We start from the raw sequence: 12,218 nt of genomic DNA on the forward strand, positions 1-12,218 counted from the left end.
CTTGACAGTCTGTGCCAATCATCTCTCACTCACGCTGGTTGTTAAAGCAGGGAGAACTGCAGCAGATGTCTGGGCCTCGCACTTCTCGAACCCTCCGCACTAAAAAACTATTCCGCTCCGTATATCTGTTCCTGTTTAATGATCTGCTGCTCCTGTGTAAACGTCTGCCTGGGTGAGTAGGACATGGTGGAGACAAACCTGACTAAAAGGAGAACAGGGTTAGTGAACTATGCTGAGTCTGAAACCACACATTTAAGGGTTTACTCTCATATCATATGAAGGGTCATGGAGGCTTGGACCATGAATGGGACGAGCAGCTATATTTACTCTGTGCCTTCTCTACATGTGAGACGATGGGCAGATAATATTGAAAAAGAAGCAGCGCCCACACAAGCGCCTCCTCCTCTTCAAACATATGATCGGTGAGGGTGTCAAGAGTCAGAATCCCCCCTTCCCCACCGATGATATTGATGACCTATCCTAAGGAAAGGTCATCAATATAAACTCACTGCACAACCTCTTTTAAAGGGGTTATCCCATAATTGTGAAAAATGATCTTCAGATGTCTTATAGTACATGACAATCTCTTTCCAACAAAGCCAGAACCAGTACCTGTACCTGATATGGATCCAGAGATGGATCCCCATTCACTGTTCCAATTGTTCTGCAAGATGTATATCAAGCTGGCACCTCAGGGGGTGTGTTATTTCTGCTGCAGCTGATGGTAGTTGGAGAATGGAACTGAGCATGTGGGTCCACCTCAGGAGGTTGACAGAAATATTAGAAAAACAGCAAATAGCAGGAAGCGCTATACAGATAAATGTTCATTGTGTAACCATATGTTTACACTCTAGGTTACAGCTGCACCTGGTGGAAATTCTGCAGATTTTCCGCAACTGATGTCCACATTGAATAGGCACATAACGCGACATGTTGTGTGGATTTGAAATCAGCATTTCAAGTTACACTGTGGATTTCCACCTTACATTTAGTTCATTCTTTGTAATGCAGAGTGTGAAATCTACATCAAATCCACAAAACATGAGGATTTGCAGCAGATTCATCACAGATTTTTCGTTAGGCAAACATCTCACATGCAGCTCTTGTGGCAGTCTTTGATGCATTTTTTAGCCACGTAGGAGTGGCTACAAAAGAAAGGAAAAGTTTCCTTTTACTTTACAATTTTCTTCCCTGTTGCATTACCTACTGGCTTTGGGTAAAAAAAAAATGCTGAAAAATGGCATGGGTCATTGTAGCCTTTTTTGGGTCAAGATGGCCTGTTTCTAACTAATGTTCTTCAGAAGACTGTTGGATATTAAAGTCCCATAGATACTACTGACACAGTATGACTGCATATGTATTTGTTTTATCATAATATATTGTAATACTAACTCGATATACTGCTATGCCCCATTTTACACATTGTCTTTACATTCAGGGAGCGGTATCAAGTGTTTGACGTTGCTGCACGTGGCCTCCTGCGTGTAGAGGAGCTAGAAGACCAAGGACAGTCCCTGGCCAATGTCTTCATCCTAAGACTGCTGGAAAATGCACATGAAAGGGAATTTTCCTACATGTTAAAGGCATCATCCCAGTGAGTACATCGCTTGTAGCATTTCTTATGACCACAAATCACTTTGCCCTCAGTTATCACTAGTTATTGCCATTCAGTGATTCACAAACTCTGTGGGGAGATGACAACCTTGGTGTAGACATTCTCCTTAATATGATTGTTGATCTACAATGTCGATTTCAGTTCTACTCCATCATTTCAATATTCAGGCCCTTACAATGTCAGTGTAACGGTCACGTCCACACACACACAGGGGGAAGGGTAGTGACCACTGCGCTCCACCCTCACCCCTGGCCCTGCCTACTTGCCTCACGAGTCCTGATGACAGGGGACAACTGGACGGCAATCCCTAACTTAGGATATGTGCAGGGAAGACAGACAAGACAAAATACGGAACATGAACGGACCGGGTCAGAACCAAGAGAGCTACGCAGTACAACGGATTAAGCAAAGAATGGTCAGGAGAAGCCGGGGTCAAATACCAGGAGAGTAGCGAAGTACAAGAGGAGTCCTAAGAGAGTAGTCAGGTGGGAGCCGAGGTCACAATACCAGGATGTATGCGCAGTACAGGAGGAGCAGGCAGAGGATCGTCAGGGAACAGGATCAGGTAAATATTCAGTAGTCCAACAAATAGCCAAGAGCCTAGAAATTAACAGGCAACCTGTAGCCAGCAGGCTGCCTGTATTTATAGTGGGGAGTGAGGGTCATGTGACGTGGCCAGCATCACATGACCGACAGACCAACCAGTCGAGCACCGAGTGATCAGCTCGGCGCTCAAGGCAGACTAGGAGCAGGGAGCCACCCAGCTAGTAAAGCCGCCCTGGGAATGAGGTCAAACACAGAACCTCATTCCAAAAGCTAAGCAACAGTTCTGCGAGCAATGGGGGACCGAGTGCACCTTCGGAACTCCGTGACAGTACCCCCCCTTTTACGAGGGGCCACCGGACCCAAGACTTCAGGCGATGGCTTTTCAGGGTGTTCTAAATGAAATTTACGAACCAGTCTAGGAGCATGAACCTCCCTGGCAGGTACCCAAGATCTCTCTTCAGGTCCATACCCCTTCCAGTGAATCAGATACTGCAAGGAGTTACGCACCTTCCTGACATCCACTATTTTAGACACAACATACTCGACAGCATCATTAACAAGAACCGGCGGAGGCGAGGCTTTCGATGGTACTACCGGTTCAAAATATTTTTTAAGTAGAGATTTATGGAACACATTATGAATGTGGAATGACTCGGGCAGCTCCAACCTAAATGATACCGGGTTAATCACCTCCGTGATCTTATATGGACCAATAAAACGAGGAGCAAATTTTCTAGAAGCTACCTTGAGAGATAGATTCTTGGAGGACAACCATACTTTATCCCCAACCTGAAAGTTCACCCCCCTTGAACGTCTCCTATCGGCCTTGAGTTTTTGAGAACTTTGAGCCTTTTCTAGGTTCGATTGAACCCGGGCCCAAACTGTGCACAGTTCGGAGGAGAGTTTATCAGCTTCAGGGTTAGAGGAGGAGACGGGCGACCCAGAATGAAAACGGGGATGAAAACCATGGTTACAAAAGAAAGGGGAGACCCCAGCAGAAGAATTGACACGGTTATTCAGAGCAAATTCAGCCAACGGAAGGAATTTGACCCATAATTGCTGGTCATCAGCAACATACAACCTCAGGAATTGTTCCACAGACTGATTAAGGCGTTCAGTCTGCCCATTACTCTCAGGATGGTAGGCGGAAGAAAAAGACAACAAAATTTTACATCTTTGACAGAAGGCCCTCCAGAATTTGGACACAAACTGCACACCCCTGTCCGAAACAATATTTTCCGGGATGCCATGTAAACGAACAACCTCTCTCACAAAAATAGACGCCAGGGTTTTAGCATTCGGAAGTTTAGACAGGGGAATGAAATGAACCATCTTGCTAAACCTATCGACCACTATCCAAACCACAGTCTTACCCTCCGCCAGCGGTAGGTCAGTTATAAAGTCCATCGAGATATGGGACCAGGGTCTACTGGGAATGGGTAGGGGTCGTAGGTTACCAGCAGGGCGAGTCCTAGGTGTCTTAGACCTGGCACAAACCTCACAGGCTGACACGTAGGACTTGACATCCCTGGTCAGAGTGGGCCACCAATAAGATCTAGAAACCAGATCCTTAGTGCCCTCAATACCCGGATGTCCACAAAAGGCAGAATCGTGACACTCACCCAACAGCTGGAGACGAAATTGTACGGGAACAAACAACTTATCTGTTGGGGTGGATGCCGGTGCCAGATGTTGTTCAGCCTTAATGCGAGCCGAGATATCCTGGGTTAGAGCCGCTAAGAAGATGTTTGCTGGTAGGATGGATTCAGGCGGCGTCTCAGTGGGTTGAAAAGCATGAAAGCTCCGAGATAATGCGTCTGCCTTCACATTTTTACTTCCCGGCCTGAACGTAATGGAGAAATCAAAACGGGTAAAAAACAGAGCCCATCGGGCTTGTCGGGGATTCAACCTCTTAGCGGACTCGAGAAACATTAGGTTTTTATGGTCAGTGACAGTTACTCGATGCCTTGCCCCCTCCAAAAAATGTCTCCACTCCTCAAATGCCCATTTAATGGCCAACAGCTCCCTATTCCCTATGTCGTAGTTTCTCTCCGTGGGAGAGAATTTCCTAGAGAAGAAGGCACACGGTCTCAGGTTAGTGAGGCTAGCAGGACCTTGTGAAAGGACTGCTCCTGCGCCGTCCTCTGACGCATCCACCTCCACAATAAAGGGTCTCTCCTGATCAGGCTGGATCAGAATGGGAGCGCTACTAAATGCCTTTTTTAATGTTTCAAATGAAGAAATGGCCTTGGTAGACCAATTCTCCAAATCCGCCCCTTTCTTAGTAAGGTCGGTCAATGGCTTAGCAATTACAGAAAAATTCATGATAAATTTACAGTAGTAATTAGCGAAACCCAAAAACCGTTGTAAAGCCTTTAAGGATGAAGGCCTTACCCATTCCTTAATTGCTAAAACCTTACCAGGATCCATCTTAAAGGCGTGAGGAGTCAAAACATGCCCTAGAAACAGTATCTCCTGTACACCAAAGACACATTTCTCTTGCTTAGCGGATAGCTGGTTCTCCCTCAACACCTCTAATACTTGTTTGACATGGGACACATGAGATTCGAAATCAGGAGAGAATATCAAAATGTCGTCAAGATAGACAATAATAAATTTACCTAAGAACTCCCTAAGAATATCGTTCATTAAGTTTTGGAACACAGCTGGGGCATTGCTGAGTCCAAAAGGCATCACCTGATATTCAAAGTGTCCTATCGGAGTATTGAACGCTGTCTTCCATTCGTCTCCCTCCTTGATTCGGATTAGATTGTATGCCCCTTTCAGGTCAATCTTGGAAAACCAGGTTGCCCCCAAAACCTGGTTAAATAAATCCGGAATCAATGGGAGAGAGTATCTATTTTGGACAGTGATTTTATTTAATCTCCGGTAATCAATACAAGGCCTAAGACCACCATCCTTCTTTTTAACAAAGAAAAACCCTGCTCCCATAGGAGAGACTGAAGGTCTAATATGCCCTTTAGCAAGGCTCTCCTTAATATAATCCTCCATAGCCTTGCGTTCGGGCCCTGAAAGATTATAAATTCGACCTTTAGGAAATTCGGCACCCTCAATTAGCTCTATGGCGCAATCATAAGGTCTATGGGGGGGTAGAACCTCTGGAGTAAGGGACGAGAACACATCAGAATATTCCTTAATAACAGAGGGTAATGTATTAGACCTTACTGAAACCCCAGCCTGGACCACGGACAAGCATGAGTCACACTTAGGTCCCCATTTCACCAACTCTCCTTTGGACCAATCAATTGTGGGGTTATGTAAACGGAGCCAAGGCAACCCTAGTACCACTTCAACCGGTAGGTTCTCCAGGACTAGAAGAGAACATCTCTCAGAGTGGCACACACCCACGGACAGAGAAATTTCAGAGGTACATGACCTCACCGTACCACCAATCAGGGGAGTAGCATCAATAGCCATGACATGGATAGGTGTAGGTAAAGCAAACATTGGAATACCCAATTTACAAGCAAACTCAAAGTCAATAAAGCTGGCCGCTGAACCGGAGTCAATAAAGGCCTTACCCGGCCACTTATTAACCCCCAGAGAAATTGTTATGGGTACCAAAAGCTTACCTTTAGAAAAATCAGGGTGTACCTGGTCTTTAGGTTGTCTTGCTTTAGAAGACTTGTCAGAGAGGTCCCTCTTAGGACACTTGTTGATCCAATGGCCAGGATCTCCACAGTAGAAGCACTCTCCGCGTCTGCGACGAAGATTACCCCGGGTCATGCCAACCTGCATGGGTTCCTCGGTGGAGACCTCAGTGTTGTCCCTGGAAAAGGCCTCTGGCTGGACCACCATCTGAGAACTGAACTGTCGTTCTTGTCGTCTCTCTCTAACTCGTCTGTCAAGTCGGACAACTAGGGTCATCATCTCCTCTAAGGTCTCAGGAATTTGGTAATTGACCAATAGATCTTTTAAATTATCAGATAGACCAGACCTAAACTGACTCTTCAGGGCTGGTTCATTCCATCCTGAGGGGACACACCACCGTCTGAATTGGGTGCAATACTACTCCGCAGGGAGATGGCCCTGAACCAGTGCCCTAAGAGCTGTCTCGGCTACCAGGGCCCTGTCTGGTTCGTCATAGAGGGTACCCAGGGCCTGAAAAAAACCCTCCACAGAAGTTAGACAACTGGCCCCAGGAGGTAACGAAAATGCCCAGTCCTGGGGATCACCCTGTAGTAGAGAAATGATAATCCCCACGCGTTGGCTCTCGGGACCGGAGGACACGGGGCGCAAACGGAAGTAGAGTTTGCAATTCTCCTTAAAGGAGAGAAACCTCTTCCGGTCTCCAGAAAAGGGTTCTGGGAGCTTGATCTGGGGTTCAAAATATGGACTGGAGGACAGAGGAGTGGAAGAACCTTGCCCTAACTCACAAGAACGGAGTTTCTCTCCTAGCTCCTGCACCCTCTGTGTCAAGTTAGAGACATGGTCAGTCAGGGTAGTAAGAGGATTCATGATACAGTGGTTATTGGGCCTGTTAATCTGTAACGGTCACGTCCACACACACACAGGGGGAAGGGTAGTGACCACTGCACTCCACCCTCACCCCTGGCCCTGCCTACTTGCCTCACGAGTCCTGATGACAGGGGACAACTGGACGGCAATCCCTAACTTAGGATATGTGCAGGGAAGACAGACAAGACAAAATACGGAACATGAACGGACCGGGTCAGAACCAAGAGAGCTACGCAGTACAACGGATTAAGCAAAGAATGGTCAGGAGAAGCCTGGGTCAAATACCAGGAGAGTAGCGAAGTACAAGAGGAGTCCTAAGAGAGTAGTCAGGTGGGAGCCGAGGTCACAATACCAGGATGTATGCGCAGTACAGGAGGAGCAGGCAGAGGATCGTCAGGGAACAGGATTGGGTAAATATTCAGTAGTCCAACAAATAGCCAGGAGCCTAGAAATTAACAGGCAACCTGTAGCCAGCAGGCTGCCTGTATTTATAGTGGGGAGTGAGGGTCATGTGACGTGGCCAGCATCACATGACCGACAGACCAACCAGTCGAGCACCGAGTGATCAGCTCGGCGCTCAAGGCAGACTAGGAGCAGGGAGCCACCCAGCTAGTAAAGCCGCCCTGGGAATGAGGTCAAACACAGAACCTCATTCCAAAAGCTAAGCAACAGTTCTGCGGGCAATGGGGGACCGAGTGCACCTTCGGAACTCTGTGACAGTCAGATCATTGAGCAATGTCACATTAATTTAAATACGGAGATTATTCTTGTCAGATGAAGAATTAGCAGGAATTGTGGAACAGAAGATAGAGCTTGTGTCTAGAGAGGTTCTGATGTAAGGATTGTCCACACTAATTATTACTCACATGAAGTGATTGGTGGTCATGTTTTCTGCTATGCTATTGTCAAAAACATGAGACTTCTATTCTGCATATGTGAGCGGGATATAAATGTATTTTTCAGAAGTGAAATGAAGCGCTGGATGACGTCTCTAGTTCCAAATCGAAGAACAAAGTTTGTTTCCATCACTGCCCGGGTATTTGGTAAGTGATACATAAAAAATTAGGATAAGAAAAAGGGCCTTCTTTGGGGCCTGGATGTATTTCTGGAGTGTAATAATACAGGCTAAAGCTACTAGAGGGGTCATTGATCCAGGGAGTTATTCTGATTGCCTGATTGGAGTCGGGAAGGAATTTTTTATTCCCCTAAAGTGGGGAAAATTTGCTTCTACTTCACAGTTTTTTTTTTTTGCCTTCCTCTGGATCAACTTGCAGGATGACAGGCCGAACTGGATGGACAAATGTCTTTTTTCGGCCTTATGTACTATGTTACTATGTTTGCATACATAGGATGCCTCTGAAGACTAGGCTATTCGGAATATTATTTAGCACTTTTTTCAGGTGATAATACCCTAAAACAAGCATTCTCAACTGTTTTCAAACGTCCTCCATCAGTATTGCAAGGTGACTATTGTTTGTGTATCAGACATTTCCTTAAAAAGGTTTTCCCATCTTGACCTTTCATGGCCGAGATGTGAATCAGCACGGCAAGAGTTGGGTATTACAGATTTCCAAACGCATGCTTGTTAGGAAAAAGCTGTTTAGCTGAAACACGTCACATCTGCCTATATTTTGTTTATAGCAATGAAGTGAAGATTTATTTGCATCAAAAAGTGAGCACTTCTGCTTGGGTATTACGGGAACAGCATAGATTGCTGTGCTACACTGTTTGCGTGGCTCCCATTCACTGCTATGGAAGTTATGGAGCGGCAGCTGCTTGGCCATTACCATAACGCCTCCTAACGTGGCCAGTACTTACTGTTTTTATTGCCATTGCAACCATTAAAAGCTGAGCCGTGAACCCCTTTAAGTATTCTCTCTATGGGATATCATAAAATCATGGCCTCTATGGGTACCCGACCACTGGAGTTGAGAAACACTAATATGCAAGAAGACCCTACACAAAAGACAAGGTGGTAGCATTGTAAGAATGGTTGTTAACATAAGTGAAAGATAGATACTTGTTATTTAGCTGTAATCTAGAAGAAATACATTAGTTCCTTGTTAAGCTGGACTACATCCTTTTGGACCGGTTAGTCAAGAAAATCTTGATGTTCCACTTGCATTGATGGTCAGGGACAGGATACTAGGGGATCCTTGATGGATCTAGGTTCTGACACAATAATGGTCTCCAAAGGTCCAGCCAATCTATTACCACTAGAGTTTTTAAGGAATGATTCACAAGTAAAGCTACTTTCACATCTGCGTTTTTGCTGGATCCGTCATGGAACAGCAAAAAGGCTTCCGTCATGATAATACAACCGGCTGCATCCGTTATGAACGGATCCGGTTATATTATCTTTAAAATGGCCATGATGGATCTGTCTGTAAAACCATTGTAAGTCAATGGAGGACGGATCTGTTTACTTTTGTGTCAGAGAAAACGGATCCATAACCATTGACTTATATTGTGAGTCATGACGGATCAGTTTCCCAGGACACATTCAGAAACACAGCTTGCAGAGCTTTTGTGTGCGTCATGGGAACGCAATGAAATGGAACGGAATGCATTCTGGTGAACTCCGTTCTCTTCAGTTCAGTTTTGTCCCCATTGACAATGAATGGTGATGACAAAACTGAAGCGTCCCCCCATGACATTTTAACTACGTCATGAATTCTATTTTCATTTTACACCAAAGTCATCTTATTGGTAAGGAGGACTAAAAGTCTATACTGTAAGAACCCAAAATGGTAGCAGCAGTTGTAGAAAGCGTGTCCCAGGGAATTTCCTTAGTCATGCGATGCTGCATTATTATGTATATTACTTCACACTACAAAAGTGGTGGCTCCAACCATAAAGATAACGGTCTTATCATTTTGTTGCTTCAGACTGGACAATGTGTAGGTTATTCAGTCTCACCGTCTGAATGAAATAGTAAAGCCCTACAGATAATGGAGAGATTTATCAAAACTGGTGTAAAGGAAAACTGTTTGAATTGTCTATAGCAACCAATCCAAGAATCTCTGAAAAACGAAAGGTGGAATCTGATTGGTTGCTATGGACAACAAAGACCCCCATTTTTTTATCTTGGAGAAATATAGCCCAAATTGACAGCGTCCCATGTTAATGAGTTGTGGACGAGAAGACGCATCGCACTGCTACAGACTTTGCCTGTTTCATCATTTACTGTACCTGCAGCCCTGAGTCCAATAATTGTTACCCGGTTATCAATGACTTCTCAGGACTAGGGCTCCTGCCACACATGCCGTTTTATTGATGCAGTTTTTGAAGCCAAAACCAGGAGTGGATCATAAAGGGAGAGACAGTATTGACATATATTATGCCTTAAAATTTTTTAAATCTATGCCTGGTTTTGGCTTCAAAAACTGCAAAAAAAATCCTGAATGTGTGGCAGGACCCTTCGAATTTGTTCACATCTGCGTTGAAGGTTTCATTAGGAATCTTCATTTCAGATTCTGTCAAAAATCCTGGCCAAAAGAATCCAGCATGCGGCACTACTTTGTCCAGTAAAATGATGGCTCCCATAATAGTCTGTCTCCATGGGTGTCTGTCCTATGACGGATCCAGCGCTGCTGTTATTGTATTGCTGTGCTCCGTTGATGGAGCTGAATAATGGAAATAACAACACAGGTTTGAACGCAATCTTATCCTTACATTACATTCACGAGATTTCCAAGTGCTTTTCCTAAAATAAAGCTAATCAAACACCTTGATTACACATAATACTTAACATAAAGGGGGGATTTATTAAGACCCACACTTTGTGCACCAGTCTTGATATCCCCGCGCTGCAGGAGGTTGTGCGTTGTATATGATGAGGAGCACGCTTTATCAAATATTAGGCGCATCCAGGGGTGGGATTCAAATTTTTAACATCAGGTTCCCTACTCAATGGCAGACACGCGGCGTCACGACACATGTGTAAATATACATACACATAAATACACCATATACATGGTACACATACACCATATATACAACACACACATACCGCCCAACTTTTAAAAAGCCTGAGGAGTAAAACTATCAGCACTCATCTCCCGCTGCGCTGCCACGGGCGCCAGAGCACCGGATCGGGACTTATCTGGTAACAGTTCTACGATCCGGCTGTAATTTTAACAACCGGATCTGGAGAACTGGCTGAATCCCATGCCTGGGCGCATCCTCCGGCAGTCCGCGCACCTAGACGGCAGTCTACAAGAGCTTGGGGTGGCCGCAGATTTCTGGCTTCATTTGTGCTAGAAAACCAGTGTAAATGAAGATAAATTTGTCGCAGCTGCTGGCCACGACCCCTTCCCACCTCTGCCACATCTCCTTTCAGAAAAGTGGCGAGGGTGGCGTAAAAAACCACCACTTGCTACAATTTTTTCGAAAGTCGCATTTAAAGTCACAAGTATGCAATTTGCAACTTTTTGGATGCAAACTACATGATGAATCTCCCCCAAAGAGTGGAAAGCTGCCATCCTTATAGGAACATAGAAAAATGCAATCACAGGTTGGAATTGAAGGTTAGTTTTATACAAAGAGGTGAAGCTTTCAATGTTAGCAAGTGGGGAAAATTTTTAGTTGCAACTGGCATTTTTACTCAGGGTGTGGGAGAGGCCATCGGCCCTGGCACATTCATCATTGTTAATGCCAAACACTGTCATAAATAATGACTGAAATCTACGGCAGCTCCAAACCAAACTAGATTTCAGTTTGATGCAGGACTGCCAGAGGAGGCAATCCATTTATGACGAGACCTGCTCCTCCGCCAGCATGGGCCCTATCAAGACAGGCATAGTACACACCAATCTTGATAAATCAGAGCTGATGATTTCAACCTCAGACGATGGCATGTGATGTCTGAGTGAAGCCTGCTCAGTGCTGTCAGTTGGAGCCCCTCTGTAATATGTGAATCATTACCTGCTTTCTAGTAATAAAAGGGCACCTCAAGTGACATAATAAATGTTCACAATGCTCTTAGAGTCTCATGTACAATACCTATGTTTCCTCTCCTTTCTATTTAACAGGAGGTTGCTTTTCTTGTCTGCTATATCACAGATACGGAGGAGCTGCAGCCAGTCATTACATGCCTGCTAAACTCCTACAGAACTGTGCAAAACTTTTAGGTGGTAGAAAAAATTCTGCCAACTAAGAATGTTTTCAAAAATAGAAGTGTTAAGGGGGTTCTCCGGGCTTTTAATATTGATGACCTATCCTCAGATCGGTGGGGTACCGGATCAGCTGTATGAAGGGAAGGCGTACGCCTCCCGTCTCTCTTCCTGCACGCTGCTGATATGTCTATGGCAAAGCATCTGCGAGCAGGAAGAGATCGAGAACATGGCACATGCACACTGCACGCGCCTTCCCTTCATACAGCTGATCAGCAGGGGTGCCGGGTGTTGGACCCACGCCAATCTGATATTGATAACCTATCCTGAGGAGCCCGGACAACCCCTTTAATAGTTTATTTTTATCAATTAACAAAATGCAAAGTGAATGAGCAAAAGAGAAATCTTTGGGGTGATACTTATCTGCATTTAATTGATCCGGCACAGGAAGAGCCTGCCAGGGT

The 12,218-nt window shown here is 45.1% G+C and overlaps 1 protein-coding gene across 2 annotated transcripts in view; it reads left to right on the forward strand.

The window, feature by feature from the left end:
* The window catches only part of NGEF (neuronal guanine nucleotide exchange factor), a 195,069-nt gene that overhangs the window by 176,033 nt on the left and 6,818 nt on the right, over nt 1-12,218 (forward strand). For both annotated transcript variants that reach the window (XM_040427896.1, XM_040427897.1), the window contains 3 exons: nt 9-172; nt 1,439-1,594; nt 7,604-7,683. In XM_040427896.1, coding sequence (XP_040283830.1) covers nt 9-172; nt 1,439-1,594; nt 7,604-7,683 — 400 coding nt within the window. The remainder of the gene's footprint in view (nt 1-8; nt 173-1,438; nt 1,595-7,603; nt 7,684-12,218) is intronic.

The sequence above is a fragment of the Bufo bufo genome, chromosome 4 (assembly GCF_905171765.1).
Source record: "Bufo bufo chromosome 4, aBufBuf1.1, whole genome shotgun sequence".
NCBI lineage: Eukaryota > Metazoa > Chordata > Amphibia > Anura > Bufonidae > Bufo > Bufo bufo.